At 32.2% G+C, this 12,141-nt stretch overlaps 1 protein-coding gene across 1 annotated transcript; it reads left to right on the forward strand.

The window, feature by feature from the left end:
* Positions 1-8,924: 8,924 nt before the first annotated feature.
* On the forward strand, positions 8,925-10,600 carry LOC115991895 (probable WRKY transcription factor 65). The gene is made up of 3 exons (XM_031115874.1): positions 8,925-9,355; positions 9,557-9,706; positions 9,832-10,600. The coding sequence occupies exons 1-3, from the start codon at positions 9,195-9,197 to the stop codon at positions 10,328-10,330; spliced, it is 810 nt and encodes a 269-aa protein (XP_030971734.1). The 5' UTR covers positions 8,925-9,194; the 3' UTR covers positions 10,331-10,600.
* The last annotated feature ends 1,541 nt before the right edge of the window (positions 10,601-12,141 follow it).

A 12,141-nucleotide genomic window follows, 5' to 3' on the forward strand; every position in this document is an offset into this window, starting at 1 on the left:
GGTTAAGCATTTAAGGTAGAAGAATAATAACTCATCATGAATTCAAAGGTAGAACAGTTCCAAGTCTAGCATAAGATATCAATAAAATAATACAAATCCATCAATAACGAAAGCTATGGATAAAGCAGTAGAGAATCAATAAAGTAAAATAGTTTCTTCCAAGATGATTTTAAATTAATGGAAAAGCTTATATTTAGTATCCAGTTGCACTAGACACGTTACGATATGGACACATATTCAATTTAATTTAGACACATGTCCATATCCTAATGTGTCTAGTAAAATTGGACATTGCACATAAGCCGTATCAGTAACTTAAAGAACTAGTTGAGTGTGATTGGAAGGAGAAAGTGTGACCACTTGTGCAAGAGGATTAATTGACCAATTCTCGTTTGATGATCATTAGCTTGGAAAGAAATAGATTTCCTTACTAAGATCTATTTTTCTTCCTTGAAAAGGGTTTTTGATGAAGTGGAGTGTTTAAATTATTTCTTTGTGATGTGTTTAGGCTATAGGCAGCATATAGTGGCATCTATTTTTCTAAGTATAGTTGGTGATGATGATAAGAGTTGGTTCTTAGTGCTTAATTTGTTCTATTGCTTCTCGTGATCAACTTAATTAAATAGAACTAATTTTTTTTTGAAAGTGAAAGCAAGAAAGTAGGAAGGAAAGTCTAGAGTTTATGAGGGGTCTTTCTTCTCCTTGGGTAGTGGGTTTTGATATAGCCGACTTGGTCTATGCAAAAAAAGGCATGTGAGAAAGTTTAAACCATTTAGTCTAAGTTCCCAAAATGTGTATTTTATGGCAATTGAAAAGGCAAATGTGTATACTCTCAATTTTGAATAAAATGTTGATTAAACTAGAAAGAAAGATTGAAGATCTATATTTCTAAGATCTAGTTGAGTGATTGAGGTATATCGGCTAATGAAACCCTATTGTGCACTAATTGTTTCAAAGCCCAGAAAGCTGCTAGCTAGTTGCATGCCAAGTCTCATGCACAATCAATTTTTAGGACTACTAGAGCTTCTTTTCCCCCTAAAGCACAAATTCTCAAGTTTTTCCCATAGAAACTCATGGGCTAGGACTATGAATCAAAGAGTGGAGTGAGGAATTTTGTTTATTTGTTATGGGTTTCTTCAAAAATATACTACCATGGAGATGCTATTGTCTTTGATTGAAATTAAATTGCTCTTCCTTTAGTACAACCTTAATTACTTTCTCTTTCAGAAATATGTCATGGGTGATGAGAAGTCTTCTTCTTCCTTGAGTTTCAGTCATGATTTTCTGAGCTTTGGCCAAATATCAAAAGTTTTGGTCTTCGTTTGCTAAAAAAGTAAAGAGACATTGATGTGGCAAAGGGGAAAGTCGCACGTAGCTAGTTAGGTAATTAAATACGAGATTATGACAATGTTGGTCACTAGGTGTTCACTACACGTATATTTGGTGTCAATAACATTACATCAATGGCTGACTTAGTGAGTTAGCCGTGGAGTTGGAGTGAAAATGAGAGTTAGACATGCATGAACACGATGGTTTACGTTAAAAAAACCCCATAAAAAAAGGTGAAAAAACCACAATTGAAGCAAAGAAATCCTCTACTCCCAGATATTCTATATTTACTATTTAATTACAATCTTTTGGGAACTAAGAGTCCGTTTGGATAAAACTTATTTTACTGAAACTGAAAACTGAAAACTGAAAACACTGTAGCAAAATAATTTTTAAATATGTGAATAGTACCGTGAAACTCATTTTTAATGAAAAAGTTACTGAAAAGTGAAATTTGTGGATCCCATGCACTATTCACAGGACTCACAAGACTGATAAAAGGGCTGAGAAGTCAACACTACGACTACTAATCATGAACAATATCATAAACAGTAACAGTTGTCCCCCCTAAACGCGTCCAAACACATACTAAATGCTCACTTGCTTTGCTTCTCTCTCACTACCCACTTCCGGGCCCCTTTCTAGTGTCTTACCTCCGTACCCTTGGTAAAGGCTAGTCCTTTTATAGGCCAAGGGAGGTGTTGGTCCTAGCAAGGGTGCTAAATGCCTATTGGTTGCTTCTATATATATTACAAAAATTAGGTACAACATCCTGTATGTGTGTGTAGAAGAAGGGAGGATTATTTTTTCTCACCAAAATGGTGAATTATAACTAACCAGTACTTTTCAAAACACCGACATCAAGTTCCCTATTCTATACTCTATACATCAAAATACTATTTATTTTTATGGACAAAACTTAGTTACAATACTTTAGGTGTTATTCCTTAGGTTCTTCACTTAAGATTGAGCCATATGGCTACAAAACAAAAAAATACACTTTCATCCCATGAGGAAAAAATCACATGACAAAATCTTAAAAGGGGAGTCTAAGAAACAACACTTAAGTACTATATTTAAGTCTTGCCCTATTTTTATTATTTCTCTCACTTTTCAAAACAACAATTTCTCTTTATTCCAATTACCACTTACTAAGACACAAATAAATAAAAATTTGGGGGAATGAACATTGCTTCCCCAAATATAGGGAAGCACTATAATATTAATTGTCTTATTTTAAGGTATGGGATGGGAGCCCAATGTGGGGCTTTATTGGCAGTTCCTCCCTAAATTAGGGAGCAGGGCCAGCCCAAGATAGTTTGAGGCCTAAGGTAAAAATTTTAAAGGGGCATTTTTACATCTAAATATCACTTAAATAATATTTAGTTCATTTTTTATTATAATTTTTAATTTCAAATCTATTATAAATTCTTACTTATTAATATGACTAATTCACCCAAAGTGAGTTAATAATACTTACTATATAGGTTTTACAAATTGGCATATCACCAATAAAATAAAATAAGTTTTCGAACATTCATTTATTATATTGTTTAAGTGTCACAAATCATATTCCTGTCACACCAATTTATAAGTTTTTTTTTCTTAAAATTTGTATTAGCTTTAGCATGCTTCATTCACTTAATGGTGATTGGGTTGTATTTCTAGTCATTCTTTTCTTTTTTTTAGAAAATGTTAAACTTATTACAAATTTTTCTATAAAAAACTTACAAACTAATGTGGCAATGAGGTGACACTTCAACAAATTAAAAGAATAAATTAATATTGAATTACTTCTTGTGATTGGTGACATATCAATTTATAGAACTTATGTTATAAAACTTGTAATATAGTAACATAACTCTAATATTTTTCATCTAACTCACATTTTTTCTTTAATTATAAAATAAAAAAAATAAAAAAAACCCTTACCGCCTTATTTGGGGGCCTTAGGCCATGGACTAAATGGCCTAGGCCCCTGGCTCTCTTAGAGAGTCCAATGTGATTGCTCTTCACCAAGCAAACTATACCCACTATCAAAACTCCACACTCCCTCTAAACGGTCACTTTTAGGACTCGTTTTAAGGTCTTTGTTTAGGTTGTAACCTATTTTGCCAGGTGTATCAAAGGAACTACATTGGGGCACCTCATCCACTAGGCTTTATCTTCTTAATTAGCCCATTTCCCACATCCATTGGGCTCATGGGCCAAGAATGTTAAATAAATGCTTGGATTTTACTATGTTTTTTTGTGTCTATTTTGCATGTTTGCTGAGAAATAAATTGCATGGGTATTTATCACTAATTATTCCACTATGGAATTCCCGTCCAAATTAGTCTCATTAGTCTTGTTAAATTCATGTATTTGATTTGTTTATATATATCTGTATTTAAATTCTAGCACATGTCACTTTTAAATTTCTTATACATTATATTCCAGTGGTGTCGAGCATGCTTTAATCTCATAGTTTTAATTCGGTTCCCAAAAATAAATGGTTTCAACCTAATGGATCTCATATCTACTCATCAGTACTTATTATACCTAATATACAAAAAAGAATGAGAAAAAACAAAGATTTACTCATATAGTTTTAATTTGGTTCCCAAAAATAAAATTTTAAAATAACCATTAAACTCATTAACTAATGGATCTCTTATCTACTCTTCTATTTTGTCTATTTATTTTAGTAAGAATTACATTAGACATCGATATTATCTGACCGTCCACCACTAGTTTAACGCAGAGATGTCATATGTGATCATGATGTGACCCACCCGATGACGAAATGCTTGATTGTCTTTCTTTTCTTTCTTCTTTTATATATATAAATATATATTTATATATATTTTTGGAGTAAAATTTGAGGAGTTTTCTATGAGGAACAGAAACAGTACCATGTCAAGTTTTCATCGGCGTCATCATCATTCATTGTAAATCATTGGTTTTTTTCTTAAACTTCAAAAGAACCCCATATGTCACTTTCAACAAACGGTGGAAATAAGATAAATTCCATTTTTATTAGTTCTTTTTAACCAAACAATCACTGCCCAAAATCTGCTCCATATTCGTCCGACCCCTATCATTTACTAGCAAGTCGTTTATTATTTTAGCAGATAGATCCCAAAACATAATTACAAAAACATAATTATAATAAACCTATCATTACGTTTAATTAACTCTTTTTTTATTATTAATATTATTATAAGTGCCTTCATGGACATCCGGAGATGAATTGAATGGATTTGAAAGACGGAGAGTCTAGAAATCAAATGTTCATTAGCTATTAAGAAATTGTGAATTTAATAATTTATCTAACATGCATGTCTCATGAGTAAAGAATGAAAAAATCTGACCAAAAGAGTAAGACATTACTTCTTTATATAAATAGCAGGAGAAATTGAGAAGATGACTGATATAAAACACCAGAAAATATGTCATTTTGTTTTAATAAAAAGATTTATGTGAAAAAGGTTTTCCATATTTTCTTGTATTTTTAAGTATATAAAAAAATTATTCAAGTGAAAACTATCTCTTAACTTTCTATATTTAACATAGCAATAAAGCGTTTTTTCCACTAAATTTTTTTAAAACAACTCTATCTCATGCGAAACTAAATTAGAAAAATGACTCTATTTCATGCAAAACTAAATAAAGAAAATCAAAAAAAAAAATAGTATTTTAACTTATTTTTCAAGTCACTACTAAATATATAAAAAATGAGATAGTTTTTTTATAAAATAGTTTTTGAAATTCAATTCATTTTTCAAAAAATGTTAATGCAGAACAAACAAAGCGTAACCTACCAATTTGACCCCTTCCCACATCATAAATATTTGGTAATTATTTGGTAGTAACTAGTGAGTTTTTCTATTTCTGGAACATAGGTTAAAAGCTCAAAATTTCAACGGAAAAGTTGGAACGCTGGTTCCAGTTCGACCCCTCTAACCATTAATGTGATTGAGATTGTTTTTCACTATTCTAAATTAAAATTGGGATCAAGGATGTCCAAAAAATCAAAGATAATGAGAAGGGGGGACAAAATTCAAACCAATGGGACTAAATTTTGAGTATTGACAGCTACCTTCGTATTGCTCAACTTCTGACCCCATTCCATTTTAAATAATAATAATAATAATAATAATAATATTTATTTTTTAAAAATAAAAAATAAAAAGAAAAACCTTCTAACCCCATATAACACGGATCGGGACAACATGTGAATAACATTCCATTGGTTAATGGTGAGCGTTGGGATCATAAAGCTCTTAAATGTTGATGCATACTAACGTACCATTAGATAGTGTTTGATTTTGATATTTCAATTTTTATTTTAGGATAACTGCTATATTAAGATTTAAAGTTATTGTGGTTGCTCTATAATATTGTTTATTGTAGTATGTACTAAGATAACAATAGATTTCTTTTTTTATGAAGGTTATATTTGAATCCAAGTTCCTTACTTGATGAGATTTCACACCAATTGAATCAACTGAAATTCATTCATAATTTATGAAGTATATTTATTAAGATTAGGATTAAGTTATATCTGATATAATTTTTTGTGATCTTACTCTAGTTCATAATTTTTTATTGAAATATTGTAAAATTTTCACTGTTGGATTGTTTTATTATTATTATTCCTAACATGCACACCAAATTTTATTTTATCCAAATATTCTTTATTATTTGATCCATAAACTCATGTTATAATTTTAAAGTTCAAAACTATTGAAAATTAAATCTTTTATGATGAGATGGTTATTCTCTTATTTTATGTTCAAATTTTACAGGGTATAGAAAGATAATGTAATATAACGTTATGCATTTTAAAAAAAGAAAAATTAAAAGTATTAAGCATGTCGTATTGCAAAAGTATATATGATTTTTTTTTTTTTTTTTGAGAATGTGCAAAAGTATATGTTGGGAGTTCCAAGAGATATTAAAATGTATTCAGAAGAAATATATTTATATATATTAAATGTGAAAGGGGAAACCATCAAGAAGTTTCTGTTCCTTGAAAACGTAGTTGTGACTTTGTGAGAGTCTGAGAGAATTGACGAAACAAACACTAAAAAGAACAAAAATAAAAGATGTAAACAAAGAAGGATAGCGCACCAAAGATGCCGCGGGGTAAGGAAGTCAGAGATGGAAACAATAAAATAATTTAACATTAGAAGTTATTCAAAAATACTCAGAATAAAATATTTTCCTTGTAGGAAAAAAAAAATATTATGGTGACATTGCTTCACGCATTCGCCAAACTCTAGAGGCTTATTTGGTTGATAATTTTTAGGGTGAGCAAATTGTCCAATTGGCTCTTTCCATCCTTCTCCTACTAGAGAAGGACACAAAGAAATAACTGACCTAGTCAATGTTTCAAGTATTTCACTATCAATGGTTAGTATCACTCCAATTATTAAATTATGAAGTGTGGAATGGATTGAGATCAGGTGCACTTGATTCAATAGCTCTCAATGGTTGAGATGGAGATTTGAAAAAAAAAAAAAAAAACAATTTTTAATCTCAATTATTGAGTAAATAATATAATTAAAAGTTAAAAAATGAAAGTTATAAAAAATAAATATTTGTGGAATAAGGATGAGGGTAATTGCACTGGTGCATTAATACCTTAGGCAATTACACCCGATCCAAATCCTTGTGGAACCACACGCTGATTCTCAGTAATTTAATATCAACCCCTAGGGTTTACCTAATCATTTAGTTTCTTAGATACTAATGTTATCATAAATATACTAAGTCTAAATTACTGTTAGCGCAAATTTTTTTTTTTTAGTGATTATTTTCCTATCAATAAGGATAAGCAAAAAAGTGAAAGTTATAGGGAAAAAACTTAAATAGGCCATCCCTTATATGAGAACCCAGAACATTGCTCTAAGACTATGTAAAAATTGCCCTATATAAAAGCCTTGATTTCCTTAGACAGCATAGTAGACTAATTTTTAGGTGAACTTAGTGAAAGTTATATAAAGGGAAAATATTTAGATAGGTCATCCCTTATATAAGAGCTTAGAGCATTGTCCCAAGACTATGTAAAAATTGCCCTATATAAAGGCATAGATTTTCTTAGGTGGCATAGTGGACCGATATCAAGGTGAACTTAGCCACTTTTAAGGATACCTTTATCTATTTTTCATCCATTTATATATGCATCCCTCTCCTTCTTTAATTAATCAGTGAAACAAAAAGAGTAGCATATATCACCTAGTACAAACTTCATGTGCTAGTGTGACATATTGTTGGAAAAGTAACCGGCAGAGTAATAATATTGAACTGAAAAGAAAAAGGGCTAAAGTTGGTCATAGGTTTTAGGCAGTTTCGTGAGCGATATATACAATACAGCACTTTCGACCCGTAAAAACATATGAAGAATAGTAACTATCTTGGTGATTAAGTCACATAGTTGATAATTTAAATAACTCTAAACACTATTTGACTTTTCTTAATAATTAAGAATATGAATTTTAAAGATAAGATGAGTTGGGATGGCAATTGGCAAGTTCCATTGAATTATGGAAAGGAATAAGGCTGGAGTTGATGATATCATCAACTATAGAAAATTGCCATAAAACAAATAATTTAGTAGATTAATAACATTGTGATGTACCTTAATTAATTAATTGAAAGGACCATGTGATTGTGAACGAGATTAAAGTGGACTCAGCCCTTCATTGAAGTGAAGGGATAACATTTTAGTTTGGTTTGGCCTCCGAGGAACATATTGTTTTCCAACGCTCTTAATTGTAGCTTAATGGTTTGATTGGATGAAGAAAGAGAGAGAAAGCAAAAGGTTAGTTTTGCATAGAATTTCAAACAATTAAGACAAGTGAGATTTGAACCCAAATTAATACCAGTGATCCACAAAACTCTTAGAAAAAAGCATTTTGAAACTTAATTTTAGTTGAATTAAATGAATATAGGACATACCTTAACTCCAGTATTTGTGTATACTAGAGCCGACACGATATGGACACGTATTTCATTTTTGCCACATGTCTACATCGAGGTCCAACTCAATAATTCTCCAAACTAAACTTCATTATTATCGAATCATTTAAAGATAAAATGGCCCAAACTTCATAGAAATCCAAGATTCTCTTAATCAAACGATTCCTAAGGATTAAAGCCCCACTTAATCAAGTAGGATACATTAAAGCCATATTGTTTTTTCTTGACTTTCTCTTGCTCTATGTTAGGCCAATTGGATTTTGGGTCTATTTGGGACTACACAATATATTAAACAACTTTTCTCATCTTTTGAATCCTTCTCCCCTTCCAACAACTTCTCTTATATCCATAAGAAAGTGAGAGGAAAAAGCCCTCTTTATTTAAAATAAAAAGAAAACCATATAAATATACTTTTCTCCTAATAATTGTATGGGACAAATAAAATATACACATTCACACATATTATTTGTGCTTGCCTAAAGGAGTGCCCAAAGAAAAAAAAATCTGGGAGCATCAAAAATTCAAAATCAATGGGCTTCTAGGATAATAGAAAAATCAATAGTGTAGGACGTTGCTTTCAAACTGCAGATAGAAATATAAGTTTTGGGGGATTATATGTCACATTTGTTTGCACTTTCTATATTAAACTAATAGATTAATACCAAAGCCAACCATGACGGTTCATTTTTAAAGGACCACCCCTTCTCTCTTCACCTTCCCCAGTTTTCTTTTCTCCCCATCTCTCTCTCTCTCTCTCTCTCTCTCTCTCCGGCAGCCACTTTCTATGTCTTAAATTAAAACAACATCCTCAGCTTCAACGGTAAAATAACAAAAACCATATAGATAGATATAGATATAGTTTTTTTATCTAGCAAGCAAAGCGTCTCAAGGTTTTAGCCATGGAGGGTAGGTTCATCAACAACCCATTTATGAGTAGTGAGCAAGATGAGAATGACAGCATCCCAGAAAACGCTGCTGAATCCCCTCCTTCTACTTACTTTCACGACATGATGAAGATCACTACTTCCTCTTCTTCTTCTTCTTCGTCCCCAAGAAAAAGGTCAGTCTCTCTTATTCATTGTTAATTGTTGCTTTCTATAAACCTTCAATTCTCGTTCACTACTACAAATATATGTGTTCAAAGTTGAGCTTATCCAACCAAATAGGCATATACTAGAGCATATACTAAAGTTTCTTAGGTAGAAATGGGATCTTGTATTCTTAAGTCTAATTAAGAACAACGTAATGGGATTTGTTACAGTAAGCGGGCAATTCAGAAAAGAGTGGTGTCAGTGCCAATCAAAGACGTTGAAGGGTCCCGCCAGAAAAGTGAGAGCAATACTCCACCGTCTGATTCTTGGGCTTGGAGGAAGTACGGTCAGAAACCCATCAAAGGTTCCCCATATCCTAGGTAACTAAACACATTCCCCTTCAATTACACCAATGTTTCACGATTTTCAAGGTGGGACAGTGAAATTAGAGATTAATCAAACAGTGTATTATTGCGTGTGAATAATGAGCGTTTTGATTTTGCAGGGGTTACTATAGGTGCAGTAGTTCAAAGGGCTGCCCAGCTAGAAAACAAGTAGAGAAGAGTCGGATGGACCCCACTATGCTACTAGTCACATACTCTTCCGAACACAACCACCCTTGGCCAGCTTCTAGAAACCATCATAACAATCATAGCAATAGCAACAACCACCCAACGGTAGTCAAGACCGAAAAGCGCGAAACTGTGACGAGTCAGCCCGACCCGGAACCCGTACACGAAGAAAGATTCGCGGATCTAGGCAACGGCGACGCGTCGTCGTTAATCACGACGAGCGACGAGTTCAGGTGGTTCAGCGACATGGAAACGACGTCGTCTACAATACTCGAGAGCCCGATTTTCGCGGAGAGGAGCGCGGGAGACTCTGACGTGGCGATGTTTTTCCCGATGGGAGAGGAGGACGAGTCGCTATACGCTGACCTCGGCGAGTTGCCGGAGTGCTCCGTTGTTTTCCGCGGCGTGGGACCTAGAGTCGAGATTTTTTGACACGTGTCCTCTTCGGCGGTTCGGATAGTTTGTCACCTGTATGTGCATATCGTGCGCATCCAGATAACATTTTTTTTTTCTCTTTCCCTTTTTTTTTTTTTTTTCTTGTTTTAAAAAAATTAAAAAAAAAAATTGCCTTGGTTTCAGCGTAGTAAATGAATAAAGTCTAGTTTTGGTTCTGTCCTGATCTTGATGTATTTTAGCAATTAGCATCATTGCCGTCTGTTTCCAAACAAGTGGCTGAATAGATAATGGATATTTCATATTTTAGTAAGACCCACCAATTTGAATAGGACAATACGAAGTTATTGCATTTTGAAAGTTTAGGGAATTATTAAGGTCAAAATGCAACCAAAAAAAATAATAATTCCTTGGAGTTTTAGTCCGTTGCAAACTGATCCCTTGTATTATTGATTGATGATGTTTTTAGAATTGTCTAAATTATCTCTTTCATCTCCATTTTATTAAATATAATTGACATTATTGGTCATATATATTTTATGCACAAATTATTTTAAAATATATTAGTTAGAGAGAAGAGTCTTTTTGCATTTTTAGCCAATTATTAACCCAAAAAAAGACACTAAAGCTATGCTATTTAGGTTTTCCTTCACTAGATAAAATTTGATGCAATTGTTGCCAAATGCCAAGCTTCCGTTTTTGAATCAAAATTTAAAATTTTAGTAAAAGACAAGAGAACAAGTAACCTCATGATAACTATAAGAAATGTGGATTTGTATAGTTTTAATTTATAGGACCGCTTTTTGTTTTCTTTGACCATGATTGCTAAGGTTAAAAATCAATAGAATAGTACCAAAACACACACAAATAAAATTGAATATCAAAACTGATGCTTTTTGTTGTTTTTTGAATGATGAATACTATTTTGTGACGATTGTTGAATAGTTTTGATTGGCAAGAGTTCATATCTATAAAGCCTGTACCCTCTACAACTGTATACAGCCCACCAAGACAACTTGGGTATTCGGGAACCAGAGAAGATTTTGGTAGTTTGATTAGTTGTAAAAATTGAATTTGTGTAGCTGTCCAAACCTTAAAGTCTTAACATGTAAAAAGTTGACTTTTAGGTGCTATAATAGTAGGATATATAGCTGGATTGAATATTCCTTTGAGTTGCACCAACGACTGGGTTGTTTATCTATATACAGCCCTAAATTATGCCATAAGTCACACTCGCACATGTTAGATGAAACCTGTTTAGCAGGGTTAACTTGTTTGACCAGCAAAGAGAAACTCAACGAGAGAAAGAGAGAGATCCAAATTATATATATATATATATATAGAGAGAGAGAGAGAGAGAGAGAGAGAGAGAGAGAGAGAGAGAGAGAGAGAGAGAGAGAGAGAGAGATTGGATTCAAGTTACACAAGTTAAGTAATATTACACCATTCAATATTTTTTAATTAGATTTGAATTCTAATAGATCCACAGTTGGATTACATTATCTTTGTATATTTTCTATAATTACAAAATTTAAAGATAATCAAAGATTAATAGTCATGTCATCAAACAATTATTTAAATTCAAATTTTTATTGTTTAAAATAATACATAAAAAATGAATTTATAGATCGAATGGTAAAATATATATAATTGGCATGAAAATTGGCATGCATGTAAAGGACATATAGAACATATAAATCAACAATTGAATTTTCAAAATATGAATTCAATAATAAGTTATTAGGTGGTATAACATTACTTCGAGTTACACCAAGTGTAACTTAAATCCATATATATATATATATATGGGCGCAACTTTTGTCCAGTGCCTCCAGTGCATTGGATCCGCT

The sequence above is a fragment of the Quercus lobata genome, chromosome 5 (genome assembly GCF_001633185.2).
Source record: "Quercus lobata isolate SW786 chromosome 5, ValleyOak3.0 Primary Assembly, whole genome shotgun sequence".
NCBI lineage: Eukaryota > Viridiplantae > Streptophyta > Magnoliopsida > Fagales > Fagaceae > Quercus > Quercus lobata.

Excerpts from the sequence above, each read along its gene's own strand:
- LOC115991895 (XM_031115874.1), top strand. The coding sequence starts at position 9,195 with ATGGAGGGTAGGTTCATCAACAACCCATTTATGAGTAGTGAGCAAGAT. Across the intron at positions 9,356-9,556 it reads TCTTCGTCCCCAAGAAAAAG|TAAGCGGGCAATTCAGAAAA; the intron begins GTCAGTCTCTCT and ends GATTTGTTACAG. Across the intron at positions 9,707-9,831 it reads AAAGGTTCCCCATATCCTAG|GGGTTACTATAGGTGCAGTA; the intron begins GTAACTAAACAC and ends TTGATTTTGCAG.